Consider the following 20312-nt stretch of genomic DNA (forward strand, 5'->3'; position numbering starts at 1 on the left):
GAAACTATAGTTATTATTATCATAATACATAAATTACTACATTAATATTAATAAAATTGTAATAAAAATAAATACATGTTAAAATATTTATAATTACAAGCATATAATTATGATATTTATGAAAAAATATTAACTACTTTGTTATTACTTTATTAGTAAAGTTATTACTTTTAAAGACATCCTCAAGTTGAATTGGTTTATTAATTATAAATATATATATAAATATATATATATATATATAAGTAATGATCCTATAAGACCCTCCCCCACCCATGTGTATAAGACCCCAAAGGATCACCATTAAAGTTAGTACGGATCTCTAGAAAAGTTATCACAAGGATGTGGGACTTGACTTTTCTATAGATCCGTGCCAAATTTAATAGTGATCCTATGGGGTTCTACACACGGTGAAGGAGGGTCCTATAAGATCATTTATCATAAAATATATATTTATATATTATATATTTAAGTAATATAAGATACTTTCATATACATATATTAAAAATAAATATAAAATACAATATATTATATATTATAATATGTTATAAATATTACAAAATATATACTATATTATTTTATATAAAATACGATGTATAATATACTATATTATTTTATATAAATATATAATAATAAATAAATAAAAATTACATTATTATGTTATATATATTATAAATTTATGTAATATAATATATATTATATATTATATAATAAAATAAATATAAAATACACCATTGAATATATTATACTATGTTATATATACTATATAAAATATATATCTATATATTATATATTTATGTAATATAAGATATTTTCATATATATATATATATTAAAAATAAATATAAAATACAGTATATCATATATTATAGTATGTCATAAATATTATATATTTATATTTAAATTATTATCAATGTAAATATAAATATAAGATATTTACTATATATCCCAAGAGTTATCAAACACATAAACTATGAACTTCTTAACTTCCCTGAGAGATTATCAAACATAGAAACTATAAACTTCTTAAGTAACTTCTAATTTATAACAGAATTTCCAAGTTACGGTTCATGAACTTGTTTCTGGTTATTAAACAGGCCATTATATGGGGGACAAAGATTATAGACCTTTTACAATTTTAAAACCTTTTATAAAGGTGTCTCAATCTACGTAAACTGGGGTTGTTGGGTTGCAGGTGGTAAAACATCACATAGGTCCATACTATAAAAATATACTAGCACCAAATTTTAAAAATAAAAAAATTATTTTGAAACATTTTATATAGCAAAAGGCTAACATTCTCCATCATCCTTCAAAATAATAAGGCCTCTTTCCAAACATATCAAAAAAGATAAAGAGAATAGTCCTTATGGTGTATTAATAACACAATGAACTCTCATTCAAAATTATTATTTTTATATAAGTATTTTGTATTATTTTTATATTGAGTATTAATCCTATGAGACCCTCTTACACCCATGTGTGTAAGATCCCAAAGGATCACTATTAAGTTTGGCACATACCTCTAAAAAAGTTATCACATGGGTGTGGGACTTGACTTTTCTATAGATCTGCGCTAAATTTAATGGTAATCTTTTGAGATCCTACATATGGGTGTGAGAGGGTCTCATAGGATCATTACTCATATATTATTATCATTACTATTTTTATTATTATGGGAAGATTTCTATACTTCCCCTACAACATGGAATTTTTTTCCTCCCCCTACCATCTAGCTGTCCAATTTTGATCAAGAGAGCCACTCACCGTTTAATCTTAGATCTGACGTCTCAAAATATATATATTTTTAGTTTTTTTTTATATAAATTTTATGAATATGAAATTTGATACGTGCCATCTTCTCATTGGGTCACACCTATAAAAAAATATTAAAAATAAATTTTTGATAAAATATAATGATCAAAATACCCCTCTATATTTTCAAAGGTATTTTGATCATTTTATTTTATTGAAAATATTTTTTTTATATTATTTGCTAGTGCGAGTTTAATAGAGGAATGGACACCCAAAATTTGGTGTCAAAATAGTCTATAGAAAAAAAAATTAAAACTAAAATAGTGTAGAGACGTGACATTGTGATTGGGTCCATTCAGAATAGATGGTTGGATAAGGGAGAAAAAATAATTTCTATGCTGTAAGGGAAGCATAGAAAGCTTGCCCTATTATTATTATTATTATTATTATTAGAGTAATGATCCTATGAGACCCTCTTACACCCATGTGTGTAGAACTCTAAAGGATCACCATTAAATTTGGTACAGATTTTTAGAAAAATTATCACATAAGTGTGAGACTTGACTTTTTTAGATATCTATGCTAAATTTAAGGTGATCATTTAGGGTCTACACACATTGGGGTGGGAGGGTGTAACAATCCTAAACTTTCAATATATATATATATATATATATATATATATATATATATATATATATATATATATATATATAAATAAATCTTTATAGTGTAATAGTTCATATAAGTATTATAGTCCTTAAAGACCATCACCACTTTTGTTAATTTTTTCCTTTCCTTTACCACGTCTTTTAGTTGACGTGGGCCTCAAAGGTTTCACATTTAATAGTATTGTCACACCTCATGTATGAGGTGGAGCTTAATAAGATAATATAATAATATGTCTTACGAATTTAAATAAGAGAGGTGAGGACTCCCACCCTATAAAACTTTTGAGATCTTTCTCTCTTTAGTCGAAACACAGTGAGCTCCTCTCTCAAGCCGAATTTTTATTGGAAGTTCACTCTCAAATATTTTAGATAAGTGACTTCATTATCTTGAAAAATAATCCATTCTTTTTAAAAATGAAATGAAATAATTACTTTTGCTTATTATCATGAATTTTAGGCACGATAAATTTTATGTGCAAGCGACCTCATTATTTTGGAAAATAATCTTCTTAATAAAATTGTGATATTTTATCTATATTAGAAATTTTAAATGCTGTAAATTCCTAGAAATAAATTTATTTATTTTTCTTGTCTATTGTTAGAAAATTTTAGATACTGTAAAATTATTAGAAATAAATGTGATATTTCTGCTTTTGGTAAAATTGTGAGATTTCTTTCTACTGTTTTTGAATATTTAGACATTGTAAAATTCATGTGCAAATGATTGTCTTATTATTTGAAAACTGATATTTTTGCAATTGATTATAGCATTGTCTATGAAATGTTTATTTGCGAATTGACATCCCATAAATTGTGATAATTTCGTATTCTTGAATTTCTATATGAGTTTTTCTATGCATATTAGATTGGTAATTATGCTAGAATATCTTTACAAACTGCTCTCTTTCTAAATTTGAGCCCAAAAATATTTGACTGGTTATTTTTGAAATGTTATTGAAAGTGACTGTTATTAATGGTGTCAATGAAATTCATATTAATAATTTTAGTGATATGTTGAGTATATGATATTGCTGCTTTCGAATGTTTAAAGAGATTTAGAAATACTTTAAGTATGCAAGTGGACTCATCCGGTTCGCCGGTGAGGTATAAGTGGACCTATCCGGTATGCCTGTAGAGATTAAGTGGACTCATCCGGGATGCCAGTGAAATATAGGTAAACCTGCAGGGATTAAGTGGACCTATCTAGGACACCGATAGGGATTAAGTGGACTAATCAGGACGCTGATGGGGTATATAGGTGACCTACTTAGGACGCCAGTAGGTTAATTTGGGAAATCATTTGAATTATGTACTGCCGTTAGAATGTTATATATATTTCAATTATTCGGATTATACTTAATTATGCATTTTTTAAAGTGAAAGTGTTCATGCATTTCTGTTAATAGATCTCATTTTTTAAAATATTGATATCTTTCAACCATGATTATTTTTAAGATTATAATGATCACTTATTGAGTAGCCAAACTCATCAAACTATGGAAATTGTTTTTTTTAGAATAACTGCGGTTTCATTTTGAGTGCTCGTCAGTATCAACTTTGAAAGATATTGTAGTTGTGCTTAAACTTTCTTTTGTTACTTTGTAAGAATTCGCCATTGTAAATTTGTCCTATCAAGAGATGTATATATGTTTTGACTGTCACATCTTAGGAATATCAGTATTATAAATTCTTGGGGCGTGACCGAAGGTCTCACAAAGTCATTTCCCTGATTATTATTATTATTATTATTATTATTATTATTATTATTATTATTATTATTATTATTATTATTATTATTATTATTATTATTATTATTATTATTATTATTATTATTATTATTATTATTATTATTATTATTATTATTATTATTATTATTATTATTATTATTATTATTATTATTATTATTATTATTATTATTATTATTATTATTATTATTATTATTATTATTATTATTATTATTATTATTATTATTATTATTATTATTATTATTATTATTATTATTATTATTATTATTATTATTATTATTATTATTATTATTATTATTATTATTATTATTATTATTATTATTATTATTATTATTATTATTATTATTATTATTATTATTATTATTATTATTATTATTATTATTATTATTATTATTATTATTATTATTATTATTATTATTATTATTATTATTATTATTATTATTATTATTATTATTATTATTATTATTATTATTATTATTATTATTATTATTATTATTATTATTATTATTATTATTATTATTATTATTATTATTATTATTCAGTTTCAGAAAAATTTAGGTCATCACATATCTTAGAGTATGTCACAAAGCTCCAAATATTTTCTATTGGATTTTTAAGTCCCATCAATGTCACACTTCCGGCCACCTAATTAGTTTTATTCAGTGTTTAAAAACCCGGATTAGCTAGGTGAATCTGTCATCCCGAAAACCGGTGCAAATTGGCAATTGGTCCAAAACATCAATTGTCAATCCCGGAAACTAGTGCAAATTAGCATGGCCCCTTCACAAGGATGACATGCACAAATCGAGAAATGGTCCAAATTTTACGGTCATTTTTAACGGGTAATTCTTATGGTTTTGGGTTTCATTATCTATCGTTTGCGACTTTGGGGTGAAAATGTTCAAAAAAATATATAAAACTTCGAAAAAAAAATAAAAAAGTAAAAAATAAAAAAAAAATGTAATATATGGGGACAAGGCGATCTGCTCGGTCTGGATAGCTTGGCTCCCTGACAGGATCACCTGATTCTCTAAGGAAACCATCGATTTACTGATGAGTCAGATTAGTTCCTAAACTTTTCGAGAACCAGTGTGTCCTGATCCAGATCTATGATTCTCGACCGCCATTGGTAGGTTTTGAATCAGTAGTCTTACCATATAATTGTGCATGAAGATACACCGTCGCAAACTCATAAAAGTTCATTTATGCCTCAGATTGATAAACTTGAAACTCAAAGGATAATGTAGATTTGATAAATTTTAAAGGGTGAAAAAAAGAAACAATCAAAATGAGCCTTATTTGAAGCTCAAATTCAATTTTTTTCCAGATTCTCAATCGAACCATATCATTATGGATCCAGAATCCATCTCCAAGTTTTGGAAGATTCATAGGTGCGTCCATGGATGCATCTACACCCTGCCCTCCATCTAAGGTTTAAGGTAGGTGGACTTAGTTTTAGATTATTCAGGATCCTCGCTATGCTAAAAATGGATAAAACGCAGTGTCATATAAACACTAATTATTTGATTTTATTGAAATAAAATACCACAGGAAAATAACTAAATTTTACAAAATTTATTTCTCAAAGAACTCAGCCAACGTTGGAACCTTACACTTCCAAGGTAATCACGCTCTTGCTCCGAAATCGTTGCCACGAAACACCTAAAAGAGCATGTTAACAGAAAAAGTTTTCCGTTTGCCTTTTGATAGAGCTTTCTTTTGATGATGCTTGGAGTTTCATAAAGGGCATGGTAACCGCAACTCGCAAGAGCATGTTAACGCGAAACACCTAAAAGAGCATGTTAACAGAAAAAGTTTTCCGTTTGCCTTTTGATAGAGCTTTCTTTTGATGATGCTTGGAGTTTCATAAAGGGCATGGTAACCGCAACTCGCAAGAGTATAGAACTTAGGTAATCATACCCAACATCCACATTCCATACCATTCATGGCTAAAGTCGTCGAAATTGTTCCTCGAAACTGCCAAAAAAGTGGGCAACAACTCAACAAAACAGTGTCCTCCAATAAACATAGATGGTGGTGTATTGGTTCTGAGAACCCTATTCCCTACATGTACCTTCGTACTCTACCAAGAAAGGAGGAATATTTTCTCTTACCCTTCATCTAACACACACCCATGTGACCATAACTCCTTTGTGATATCATTCAACATCCAATAAATGTTTTTAGAAAATGGGTGTGATTCATCCTCCACCACAAATTCATGAATAAATCCATTCACCTCAATCCAACTACACCCTCTCCTCTTTTGAATCCCCCTATCCTTCATCACCTTCCTCATCTCTGCCACTTCGCTCCACCTCCCACTAGATGCATACATATTTGATAAGAGCACATAATTTCCGCTATTCTCCGGTTCCAGATCAATCAAGCGTTTCATTGCAGTTTCAGCTAACTCTCGATCTCCATGAATTCTCGATGCACTAAGCAAAGAGCCCCAAATACCAGCATCTGGCTCAATAGGCATGGCTTTTATGAACTCTTGAGCTTCTTTAAGTAGTCCCCCTCGTGCAAGGAGATCGACCATGCACCCATAGTGACCTACCTCAGGCTTGATACCATAATGATTAGTCATTGAGTAAAAATAATCCCCAGCTTCGTTAATGAGACCGGCATGGCTACATGCTGAAAGAACACCAACAAAACTAATTTCATCGGGTTTGATATTATTTCTTTGCATATCGTGAAACACCTCGATTGCATCTTTCGCATGGCCTTGCAGTGCAAGTCCAATGATCATGGCATTCCATGAAGATAGATCTTTTTGAGCCATTTTATTGAATACCTCGTGTCCGCTACCTAAGCACCCAGATTTCAGGTACATGTCTATGAGAGCAGTCTCTATGTAAATATTTGGCAAAAAATTGTGCTTTTCTATGTATGCATGAACCCATCTGCCGAAATCCAAAGCACCCAATTGAGCACAAGAGGAGAGGATGCTCACCAGTGTGACTTTATCAGGCCTCACATTCGCAATTTGCATCTTCCGAAACAGATTCAATGCATCATCAGGCCTTCTTGCTTTAGCATAACCCCTAATCATAGTGCTCCAGAGCACCAAATCTCTATTATGAATTTCAGCAAACAATCGTAGGGCATCTTCCAAACAGTCACAAACTACATAAAAATGTATCAAACCAGTCTTCACAAAAGTCTCTGATTGAAACCCACTTTTCAAAACGTCTCCATGAATGATCTCCCCTTGCCCCGCATCAGCTAACCTCGCACAACTCTTTAGAATGAGAGAGAAAGTAAAGTCATCCGGCCTCGTGTTTTCCAATTTCATTTGCTTGTAAAGCCAAATGGGTTCATCTCTAATGGCTATTTGCTCATGTAATCTTATCATAACATTCCATAGATAAATATTTGGGTTATCAATGAGGTTGAAAGCAAAGCAAGCATAATCAATCTCATTCGAAAAAGCACAAAATTCGATCAATTTGCTGAGGGTGAAGCTCCTTTGGTCTTGACCGGTTCGGATCATGCGAGAGTGGATCTGCTTGAGCTGGGTCATGCTGGTACATGTTGCCAAAAGGTTGAGGCATTCTTGATTCAGATTCAAATGGGCGTGGTCCAACGGTCGAATTGGGGGAGAAGAGGAGAACAGCGCGGGAAAGAGGGCAACGAAAGGTTTTTTCATATCAGTAGATATGGGGCGAAGTAAAGAAAGGAAACCCATGTGGACATTTCTTCTGAAATGTCACTCTTTTGACTTTGGTTTTAGGGTTTTATCATGTCCAAGGCATGTTACTAGTTTCCTTGGCAGAAGTCCTCTTTGGAAGGGTTTGCTTAATATGAAAATTTGGGATTACGTAATTTTAAAAAAAATAAGTTTTTCATGCATTTATTTTGGTGTAATTTTTATAAAAAAATATATAATGAAACTATTTATATTTGATACAAAGTGGTCACAATTAATCACAATCGTAACATTTGATGGTTGCATTTCTACCTTAAAATTTGATGGTTGCATTTCTACCTTAAAATTTACTCCTACAAGGGACACATAAAAAATCCACGGGCACGGATGGAGACGCGTGTCCAATGTTGCAACAAATGTCCATCTTTGAGATGGACGGGCAAAAGAGAGGGTCGACCTAAAATGTAAAGGAAATAAAATTCTAAAATTACTATTTTAAAATTTCAGATTTATTTATTTTTTCATGCTCACTATTCTCATTGTCTAGATTAAAAAGTTTAGATCTAAATGGATTATAGAGGAAGGATTATAGAGGGAGGATTAACATGAATAGATAAATCCGCGAACTCATAAAAACTATATTCTAATCCCATTCACTTGCACTTGCAATTGAAGTGATGTGGCCTTGACTAGGCTTAAAGTGAGAGCCATTCCATAACAAAAGATGCCTTTTGTACGAGCCTCAAGTTTTATAAATAAAATAAAATAAAGCCTCACCTTAAAACCTCATCTAGATAAAGCCTCACTTCAAAACTTCATCTAAAGAACATTGGGCATGAGAAAATTTTATAATGACTTTCAAACTTATTTCTATCACCGATCATAAACTTTATAGCTCAAAATATGACAGCTCTTCCATATAGATACTTGAAATTAAATGGGCTAGTTTATGTATTACAATGGACACTATTTTTTAATGAGTGTAGTTTGTATAAGGCAGTAACTTTAACCAATCCAAGTAAGGCATACCTCTAAATTATGCTAAAAGATGTCGTTTTGATGCCAAAAAACCTTGTAATGGCCTAAAAACTTGTTTTCATCTCTAATCGAGAAATTTAAAGCTCTAAAAATAGTATAAATCGCATGCATCTCTAAATATTAAAAAATCTTAAAAATGGGCAATCCATCTAATGCAGTACAAGATGTACTATTTGCAAGACCTAAAATCAATTTTTTTTATATGTATATATCTTGAGGTCAAGATGATTGATTAGTGGGTTTTGAAGTATTATAATTATATATTTTAGTAGGTTTTTGAGGTGTCCTTTAAGGAAAAATATATAAAGAGACTATTTACTTTTAATATGTGGAGGTCCTAATTACTTTTATCTGTTAAATTTGAAAGATTCTAAATTAGATTGTTGAAAGTGTGACTCACTTGGAGTCGATTAAAAAAAAGAAAGAAAGGAAATTATAAAAAATATACATTAATTTTAGTCTAATTGAAAAAAAAAACTCAACTTTCATAAACTTCGTCAACACTATTTTTCCTTAATTTTGGTAATTTTTATATTAAAATAGAGTAATCATATTACCGTAATAACTACCGCATTATAGCACTTTACGTACTGTGATGACCAAGCTAGACATTACAGTATTTTACCGTAATGATCAAGCTAAGCATTATAGTACTTTAAAAACCAACTTTAAAAATCATAATGCTCCCTGAGTTTCTTTCTCCCTCATTAGCCACATCATACTCAAAATTTAAGCATTACGGTATTTAAAGCGTTGTAATGTTTAAATTTATCATTACTTCGTTTAGCCATGGTAGTCATTTAAGTAATATAAGTATTATCAAGGTTATTTTGATAAAAAATACTAATATTGATATAAAAAAAAAAGTGGGGAAGAGACTTATAAAAATTAAAGTTATTTTTGTTTTTTTGGTTTTTTTTTTTCAATTAGGCGAAAACCAAAGTATATCTTTCGTAAATTCCCAATAAAATTCTCCAACTTGGTCGCAAATCCTAATCTATCCAATTTGACATTTTGGGTTCTATTGTAAGAAAGATAAATACTGTCATTGCATGGAATCCCTTTTCAGCTTTTCATCTCTCTCTAGTTCGGTCCTTGTTCTTAATCATCATCGATTAGTTGTTGTTTTTGTGGGTGGTTGAGGAAAAAAATGAGGAAGGAGGACACCGTGAAGCTGATTAGTGCAGAGGGATTCGAATTTGTGATCGATAAGAAGGCCGCCTCCGTTTCCAATACTCTCAGGAACATGCTCTCTTCCTCAGGTTCCCATATTTTATCATTTGATTTTGGTGTTCTTATATTTCTACTTTCTTCCTCTTCTGTTTGCTTCAAGAAACTGGGGCCTTCGTCCTCTCTCTTTGGATTGTCTCTTATCTTTCCCATTTTATCATTGATTTCTATATTTCTGAATATTTAGTTTCACCCTCTTCTTTTCCCTTCGAGACATTGGGGCCTTGTCCTCTGTCTCCGTATTGTTCCTTAATCTTCCATTTTATCATTTGATTTTGGCTTCTCTATACAATTTGAGCATCTGATTCTGCTATGTTTGAACCTTTCCGTTCGCCCTGTTCTTTCCCAGTTAAAAAACTCTTGTCATTGTTCTGCTGTTAGGATTAATGTTCTCAATTCCTTTTCAAGTTCGATTTAGGGCTTATCTGAGGCGCCCTCTATTTATTTCTAGGTAGTTTCACTGAAACACAACTTGGAGAGGTGAAGTTTCCAGAGATCAGCACCCCCGTTCTGGAGAAAGTATGCCAGTATTTTTACTGGTCCTTGCAGTTTGCCAGGTCTGTATAATCCCCATTTTATTCTTATCTTAGAGCTTGAATGTTTTTTTCTTATTCTGTATCGTGTATCTCCTGCAGGTTAATCCATCCCAGTTTCTTTGAAATTCTTTGTTAATATGATTTCTTGTTCTTTCTTATGTCAATGAGATGTTTGTTTTTTTTAGTATAAAAATGAATCTGCTTTTCCAATATGTGATGTGATTCAATTTTTGTTTCTTTATAAGTACTATTTATATAGTGACACATCGGCCAAACTCTTACCTGTGATCTAGGAATATGGCATTTGATGGGATTGTCTCTAAACTCCCCCATTTTTTATAATTCCACATCTTTGTAGTAACTTTTACTCTCTTCTACATGCATGAGATCAGTTCTATTCTTTTCTGTTTTTTGTGCTATAAAATTTTTTTATTTATTTTGCACCATACGTACTGTAACAAAATGAAATCAATGTTCCTGTATGTGGTTGTCTAGAAGAGGCCACGCACTATAAAAGATGTGCCTAGCTATTTGCTAGGTAATAAAATAAGAAGAAATTAAAGGGCTCTTGGGTCAATTACTTGTGACTAAGTGGAGACATGCTTCAAAGAGTTCTTCAGCTATAGAATCTAGTGTTAAGACCATGCATTTCAATTGACACTAGAGTCATCAGATCTGCACAAGTTTAGGAGCACCAAAAACATTATTCCATGACATAAATGGATTAGCAGGGGCTTAGAATGGTTTTGGGGTCCTTAATCATCAAAAAGATGGTTTTTGAGATAGCACATATGGTGTCTGGGTAGGTTGGAGTATCATGCAAACACTACCCTATACGGAATTGTGTAACATTTGTTTAGGGTGTTTCATTTGGTGGGTAGGGATTACTATGGGCCATATTTATTTTTCAGATGGTTGATCAAATATTCCCATAGTTGAAGCCCACTAAGGGTCCCCTTTGATTTCCAGGCGATCCGGGCAACCTGTAATGTGGACCAACCTACAATTTGGCTGGTTACATTTGACCCTATAGTAGTGTTTGATTTTCAAAATTGCACTTTGGAATCTATTTATTACAATTTGGGCCCCCAATTGTGACAAAACCATTTGGAGTGGTTGCTCCATTGATGCTGCTCTCTCTCTCTGTGCTCCATCACCACCTTCCCCTGTGTGTGTGTATGTGTATATCTCTGTCTCTCTCTACCCCGTCACCACCACCACCACCACCACCACCACCACCACCACCACCTCCTCTACAATGACCAATGCTCCACCACTGCCACCACTACTCGACCACCACCACCATCACTATTGCACTGAGCCACCAACATCACCACCATTGCTCCTCCCCCATCATTACCACCACAACCCTCAGTTTCCTCTGCTGTCACCATCACCACCACCATTGCACTGTTACCATCATGCTAGCCCTAACACCATACCGTAATCACCACCACTATTGCGTTGCTGCCACTACGTGCACTTCATATTGGAACAATCAAACAATACTAGATAGAAAATGATAACTAATTGAACTGTAGTTCGGTCATTTACATTTTGAAAGGAAACATTAGTTGATGACATTTGACAATCAAACCCGCCCTAAAATGATGAAGTTGCAGCTCCACCACCCATTTTAGACCCTTTGGTTCACTACATTAACTCTTGTGTTTTTACTTCCATTCATTTTAAGCCTATTTCTGGACTGATATGAGTGAACACCTTTTATTGGGGTGGAGTGATATGTGTTGTGCAGTTTCCATAAGATCCTGCATTTCATTTTTCTAAACTTTAGTGAACTTCTAAATAATTGATTCTTAAATATAAATCTCCCATTGCTTGAGTTTTCACTGTTATTTCTTGCAATTCTTTCAAGCTGCAATACTCTACAATTTAGAAGAAGATGTCAACTTTGCCCTGTGTGTCTCTTTCCGTGTGTGTGCAATTGTGTTTTTTGTGAATATATATGACTCCAAAAAACCAAATTGTAGACACCCCATTTTTCGACTGAGGAAATTCTAGGGAACTGAAAATGCCTGAAATCCTAGGAATTTGGCTTAGACCCTCTCCAGCCAAAATTCTAATTTTTGCCTTATAAAAAAAAATCATTTTCTAACCTAAATCACACTAGGGGCCAAACTATCACAATACACCCTAGTTCATCCTATCCCATGTTCCATACTTTAATCCTTTCTCCCTATTTTTCTCTCTCTCTATCTCTCCTTCTCTCTCTTCCCAATCCCCCTTCTCTCTCTCCATTCATTTCCTCCCTCTTCCTAGCGTCCCTCTCTCTTTCTCTCTCCATCTCTCTCTTTCCACTCGCCCTTCTCTCTCCACTCATTTCCTCCCTCTTCCCAATATCCCTCTCTTTCTCTCTCTTCCCACTCCTCTCTTTCTCTCCACTTATTTCCTCCCTCTTCCCAATGTCCCTCTCTTTCTCTCTCCACTGGCTTTTCCGAGTCCCCTCATTTTCTCCTCCCACATGGTTCCACTTTTTCCCTTGGTCACTTTCTCCCTTACCAACATTTCCCTCTCTCTTTTCAAACCCTAAAACAGGTGGGCCCGCCTGCTCCTTTGAATCTCCCTTCCCCATTACCTCACACGAACCAATGTTCTCACCCTCCTCAAAAGTCAACACACCTCTCTCGTCCTCATCATTGCACACCCACACCTCTCTCTCTCTCACTCACTCAACCTATTTCCCGCTCACTTACTCAACATGCTCTCCAAGGCACGCCCCATTCCCATCTCTGCACCGCCGCTTCTCTTCCCAACATCCCTCTCTTTCATTCTTCCTCTCCCTCTCTTACCTCTCCCTTATTGGTTTGATTTTTTATTTTATTTTATGCACACTCCCATTAACCCACACTCTATGGATTTTCACCACGAACAAGCCCAAACCTACTCTCCCTCTCACCTCCTTCACTTGCGCATTCATACACAAATCCATACAAGGATCAGTGAGAGGGAGACCGGACTTCAAAAACCATACCGAGACCTTGCGAAGGCCCCATTCCGATTCTACAACAACTACTGAATCGACCTTCTTTGGTGCAAAACTCTGACGATAATGGGAATGGTCCCCTTGCATCGACAAACTCTGACCCGCGCTCCTAACTCTTGGTGCCAGGTCAGTGGACCTGGCTTCGCCCCAGATAAGTCTACTATCCTTACTCTTTTTTTAGTTCTATTATTTATTTTATTTTGTTGTTCGATCTCTTAGATGTTTTCCAAATTCCCCGTATTTTCTCTTATTCAATTTTCTAAAACTTCCATCTTTGTTTTGATTTTTAGGCAAGTTTTAGTTGGCACGGCTGATTGACCACCAAAGAAGCAATTGTAGGTTCAATTTTCTTTCGTGGTCCATAATTTGATAGAACCCCATTTTATGCATCTGATCGACGAGTTTAAATGAGAAATCAGGCAGAAATATTATTTTTGCAGAAAGTTCGCGTATAAATAGTCTGGCACCCAATGTGGGCAGTTAACATAATTTTTTTGAAAAATAGGTATTTTGAAAACGATGTGGTCACGTAGTTTTAACTTATGCGACCACGGAGTTAGCTTAGCAGTTTAACGTCATGCAGTGATGGACGTGGCGATCTGCTGAAGTAGTGGTTGTCGTGCCGTGATATGCTGCCCCAAGCATGCACTGCGGTGGTCCCGTTAGGGTAGTTAAGATTCAGTTATACTGTGTGCGAGAGAACTTATGCCTTTGGCAGGTTGGTGTCCCATGCTGATGTCTGTAGGATTCCTAGGTCTTTCGGGTCTTTCCAGGGGAATCAGGTACCATTCAGGGCAGAAATCAGAGCTACGCTATTGGTGCTAGTGCCAACACCTTATGTGCAGTCATCAAAGTTGAGGGGCTTTTTGGTCACTTTTCGCCTGTTGCCGCCACGTTGCTAATTGCCTCGTCGGGAAAAGGGGCTCCAAATTTCGATTATGCGTCTCGGGACTCTTGGGATCTGTCAAATCTGGAGGGAACTTGACCTACTTTTGACTCTGGTGGTGGCCACGCCAACGCCACTGGTGGTAACGTTGAAAGATCTTGACCCAGATTTTTTTCCAGACCCCCTTGTGCCTGTAAATAGGTGTCCTGTCCTTCGGGCCACCCCATCCGACTTGAGACCGAATTCTACCAATCAAATTCTCCCATTCTTTCTATACCAAAACCCTGCTAAAATGTTCGGTCATCGACAGGTCAATCTCCATTGTTAGAGAAGAAGACATTCCCTCTTTTAGCAAATCTCAACCCTTCTTGAAAGGTTTCCCTGACCACGTGGCACATTCCATCATAGCCGGGGAAAGGTCTCATCGGGTTCAGGGCTTTCCTCTCATTCCAACCTGGTTCTGCGAGCGGTAAAATGTTTCTCGTGATTGGGTGGAGCGAACGGTCTCGATGACCGTGCTATATATGATGGGCGTATTCTAAATGGTTGTTTCTCATGTGAATTTCAATCTTCTCGAGGCGTTGGCCGAGCGATTTAATCCTTTCCCTAATACCTTCTTCCTCCCATCTGGCAAAGCCACACTCACACTGGAGGAGTTGGCTCGCATCTCGTGGTTACGACTTATTGACACCCCTTATCATCTATCCGTAGGGAATGATGATCATGCTCTGGTGGGTCGGCATTTCCTGGGGCTGCGATTCCCCTCGAGGGTCGAGTGGATCAATCTTGAAGTTTTGAATTGAATTGAGGCCGAAGTGCCTTCTGAGCTCCACCTGCGGACCTTCTTTTATTGCCTGGTCGGACTTGTATTGTTCCCGACAGGCAAGAAGAAAGCAAAATGTGCATATCCGAGTCCTTCGCTATGGGCCCACAAGCACAAGAGGGAAGAAAGGAAATACTCACAAAGGGCCTCTCTTTCTCTCTCTCTCTGTGCATGATATGCAAACATCACTTTTCCATTGCAATTCACGAGCTCCTTTTAAGGAGTTTGCTTTCACAAACCTAAAGACAACTAGTAAAAGAAGATAACTACCAATAGATTACTGCCTATTCCCACCTAATGCAACTCCTACCCACGACATCAACAACTAACCTTATAAAAGGAACCTACAAACTTATCCTTTCCATAAAGATAACTTCTAGTTAGAAGGTTCAACTCCTTCAACTCTTTAAGCATAGACTCAACTCTATAAGCACGGATTCAACTCTTTTAAAAAAAATTCTTATTTTGAATAAATGGGTTCACTTAAAAAAAAAAACAAACTTATCAAATTAACCCAAAGAATCCTAGACTAATCCTATCTCTAACAAATTAACCCTAATAAAAATAAAGATAAAAAAATATACCAATAAAAAATAAAGAAATAATTAAGTCCTCAAATATTTGAGAAAAATAAAAAATACTAAATCCATATGATCTTGATTTGCATTAGTTTGGTTAGAGTGAGGGACTTTCTCAGGGTTGACTTGCTACTTGTCCCTGCTTTGAAACAGTTCTAGGACACATACCTGTCTGGACTTAAGGCCCTTGCCCTAGGGCTGTTCCTGTAGACCGCTTTTCGGTCTTACTCTCTCATCTTGAAATTTTCTGGGACAGAGACGCATGCTGACAAAGTTCGAACTTTGGTTCGTGTTCTCCTTTGGCCCTAGGATATCCTGGGAAAGGAAATAGCTCACTCACTTATGCTCTCTTTCTCTCTTTTTTTTTTGTACTGCTCAGCTTAAGCATATTGATACTACCAGCGACCTATATAAAGTGAGAGGACGGGCCCAAAGATTGTCTCCCTTTGATGGAGATTGGGTTATGGGAGATTTGTCGCATCTGTCCATTCCCTCTATAGATTTGGCCCTTATCAGCACCCTCTGCCATACATTTCTCCTAGAGACGGCACTATCCCTCTGCCATATGGGGAGTTGGCTCCCGCTCTGGAGGATGCCACTCGTATTTTTGGGGTTAGGAGCAATGGGGAGCCCGTTCTAAGCATACCCCCTTCTGTGGACCAATCTCCTATGGAGGAGATCGAGATCTTGCTGGGTAAGGCACCCCTGGAGCATAAGCAGGGGGCTGGTAGGATCTATATTCAAAGGTTTTTGGAGGACATCGGGGGCATCCATATAGTGACCCAGGAGGGTCAGGGATATGTCGAGGGTTAGCAGCTTCGTGCAAGGATCCGGAAGCTACCGTGGCAGTCAAAAGAGGCCTGATGTAGGGACCAGTCGATAATCTAGAAGAATGGAGAGATTGAGGAAGATGTCGTGTATAGAGTTAGAGCTGGGTGGGTGAAGTTGGTTGTGCATGTGGAGTCTTATGTGATCCCTGCATTACCAATGAAACTGAAGGGGAAGTTCTATAAAACCACGGTAAGACTAGCCATTCTTTTATGGGATGAAATTTTGGGTGGTCAAGAAATAACATACCCATAGGATGAATGTAGCTGAGATGAGGATGTTGAGATGCATGAGTGGCAAGAAAGAAAGGATAGAATTGAGAATGGATGCATTCGAGGGAACTTAGTTGGGCTCTAGTAGGGAAAAGATGAGGGAAACTGGACTTGGGTGGGCTGACTATGCGCAATGTTGACCTAATACCGTACTTGTTAGGAGGTGCGATTCGATTCAAGTGGAAGGCTAAACGAAAGGGGGAGGTTCAAAAGGACATGGTTGGAAGGAGCGAGATAAGATATGTTGATTTATGTTCTTATTGAGGGCATGGCCCTTGATAGAGCAGAATGACATAATACAATTCGTATAGCCGGGATAAGTCTCGGTTGATGATTGTGATGATATTTTTTTTTCTTATACTCGAGTTTTTCAGCTGCATGATGGATTTCAAGTTTGAGGAATTTTGAACATCTTCATTATTGATAATGAGGGATTGACTCCCAAAAATACAATATATTCACACCAAAATGACTGGAGTACTCTAGTTGGGCTGCAAAGTACTTTATTGGATATATGCAAATGTGATAATAGAGATTGATAAAGAGGCCTTTATTTCACACAAAAATTTCTGATGTATGCTTTAAATAATTAAGACAGACAAAGGTGCCCCTTGTTGCACACATATACAAATGTGCAAACTTAAACAATGGTCATCCCCTCCTGCTAGTGCATTGTGATTGTGTTTGATGACCAACATGCACCTCATTGAGTTTTGAATGTAATTGGAACATCGACCTCATTGAGTTTTGAATGTAATTGGAACATCGACCTCATTGAGTTTTGAATGTAATTAGAACAGCGAACTAGAGAAATCTGAATAATCTTGTCTATATCCACTGAAACTAGATTAAAGGAGATGCATTTGAAATGTACCAAGTTATCCTTATATATTTGATCTAATTATATTTTGTTGAAGACATGAGCTAGGTTTTGGCACTAATAGATCAATAACGGAAAGTGTGAAATGTGAATTGAGGATATATACTCGATGATGAGCGCCATTTGACAAAGACAAGAAGAGGGGAGGATAAGAAGGTGATGGTTATGAACATGATGGTGGTCCATGGTCATACTTAGTCTGATTCAAGGTTTTAAAAAATGGTGAACTGGATCAGAATCGTCTAATCTGGATCGTTGATCGGTGGGACTGGTCTAGTTCCCACCAAATATCAGGAACCAGCCGGTTCCCACTACAATCTGTCTGGTTCCGATTCTGTCAGAGAACTGGCCCAAACTAGCCCCACCATTTATTTTATAATATTTTTTTCGATTTTCTTGTTCTCTATTTTTTTTTATTGACCGTTTTTTGTTTTTAATTGGCCGATTCACTTGGCCAGATCAATGTACCGGATCACCGATCTGCCGATACAGACCAGTTTTTTAGATGGACGACCTAGGTCACTGATCCATTTTCTTAAGCCTTGGTCTGGTTAGTTGAAATTTGGAAGCATTATGCTCGTTCATTTTATTTGTGATTGTGACTCGATTGTCTAGATTGTTTTATTTACTCTGACATGTCTTCCTTCATGAATGGTTGATGCATGATGGATTGTGTATTATGCCTGGTGAATAGTATGGGATCATACATGCGTGTGCTCTTTCATTATTTTGATTTGTGACATTCATGAACTGAGAAACGGACAGTTTAGTTTACATTAGTTTGACAATAGCATGTATGCTGTTAGTACATTTAGGGTTTTCCTTGTCAATTTTAACCAAAAATCTCCTGTTTTCTGTTTTGTCCATTATCTTTCAAAAGCTTTCATATACTTTTATGTTCTCACATGCTGCTCTTGTGCATGTGAGCACATATCTACCTGTTTGTGTTGTGTGATAATTTTCCATGGTACCAAGTTTTGTCGTTGTAACTTGACCTCCGTATGACTTCTTTGTGCATGTATGCAGGTGTGTGTGGCATATATTATCATTTTTTTATTGTAAATTGCCACTCCTACATATATAACTTACCATTTCAAGTCAAATCTTATTTAAAGCTCAACTTGCATGTGGTGCTTTTTAAGAACTTCAAAAAGGCGTATGTTATAATTTAGCAAAAACTTATTTATTTATACAAGACATCCAGAAAAATTACTCCATTATGAGTCACCTACTCAAAGAAACAATGACATCTATGTTTGTAAATGCTGCACATTCTGCTATTCATTCTGTTCAACAACTTACAAGTAGATATCTGATGAGCTACCTTAATTAATTGACATATAAAAACAACCCTTCATTTTTATTCATGTGCACCGCAATACCTTTCAAAGATCCCCCCAATTCTTTACAAAATACATATGGTTACAAACCAGGGATCCATGTATGTCTTCTTCTGGTATCATCAATAAAACATCATTTAGATTCAGATAAAGCACTTTCTCATTTTGCTTTTTCAAAACTATTTTGGCAAGTCTTATGTTCGTGATTCTTGTACATTGTCTTGGATCTTTGGCTACTCATTGTTTTACTTATGACAGTGGTAAAGAGACCGAGTTCTACATCGAGCCTGAAATCACATTGGAGTTGATGATGGCAGCCAACTATCTTCATACTTGAAAGGCTTCATTTACAACATACTGATGCCATGCTGCTTAGACTATACTATAGTACATCAAAGGGAAACAATATATGCCCAAGCACATGTATAATACGCAAACAATGTTCATCTTGTAATCACCTCAATGCTAACTAAATATTTATTTAAGAACTATCTTGGAAATGATACTTGTGCTCAATTTTCTGAAAATGGTTTGCTTTCTGCCAAGCAATGATCATATTTACAATCGATGTGCAATTGCAGAGTAAAATATGGATGCGTAATGACCTTGCTTGTGTATATCTGAATTCCCAGAAATGTGGCTTCCAATGGAGTATGCCCTTGATCTTGAAAAAATATCTCTTGAAAGACTTTTATTGCCTAGTGAGGGAGATTGCCTCTCTCTCTCTCTCTCTCTCTCTCTCTCTCATACACACACATATTAAATTATATTATGAGAGGATCTTTGAAAGAGGATGGTTAACCTACAAGGCTGTAGCAGTGAACTTTGCAAATGTATTTTGCATGGTTTTGGCTTCCTTTTATGTGAAGAGACATTTTTCCATGTTTTTTATCAGCCAACTATCAATCTTTTAAGCACTGACGAGTCATATTTGAACATTGTAAATGAATATCGGAATGATTATTGGCCTTCTCTTAAAACATATTAACTATTATTTTTTTGTAAATATAAAGGGGTTGTTTACAAAGAGATCATTTATCTTTTATACATAGAGGACAAAGTCATTCCTACTCAC

General features: G+C 35.1%; 1 protein-coding gene, 1 non-coding gene and 1 pseudogene across 3 annotated transcripts; 2 read left to right on the top strand and 1 right to left on the bottom strand.

The window, feature by feature from the left end:
* Window positions 1-4889: 4889 nt before the first annotated feature.
* Window positions 4890-4990, top strand: LOC148780718 (U6 spliceosomal RNA). Its single transcript, XR_016039886.1, has one exon. It is a non-coding gene; the product is annotated as a U6 spliceosomal RNA (small nuclear RNA).
* Window positions 4991-5668: 678 nt separating this feature from the next.
* Window positions 5669-8483, bottom strand: LOC105421106 (pentatricopeptide repeat-containing protein At5g43790 pseudogene; annotated as a pseudogene). The gene has a single exon (XR_016060396.1). The product of XR_016060396.1 is annotated as a pentatricopeptide repeat-containing protein At5g43790 pseudogene (transcript).
* A 1514-nt stretch (window positions 8484-9997) lies between these two features.
* LOC18440226 (BTB/POZ domain-containing protein) lies at window positions 9998-19764 on the top strand. Its single transcript, XM_006850378.4, has 3 exons — window positions 9998-10122; window positions 10542-10647; window positions 19496-19764. Exons 1-3 carry the CDS (start codon window positions 10011-10013, stop codon window positions 19572-19574), a joined length of 297 nt encoding a protein of 98 aa, XP_006850441.1. The 5' UTR covers window positions 9998-10010; the 3' UTR covers window positions 19575-19764.
* Window positions 19765-20312: the final 548 nt, after the last annotated feature.

Source organism: Amborella trichopoda, chromosome 8, assembly GCF_054954075.1.
Source record: "Amborella trichopoda isolate Santa Cruz 75 chromosome 8, AtrichopodaSantaCruz75HAP2 v2.0, whole genome shotgun sequence".
In the NCBI taxonomy this organism is placed as follows: domain Eukaryota; kingdom Viridiplantae; phylum Streptophyta; class Magnoliopsida; order Amborellales; family Amborellaceae; genus Amborella; species Amborella trichopoda.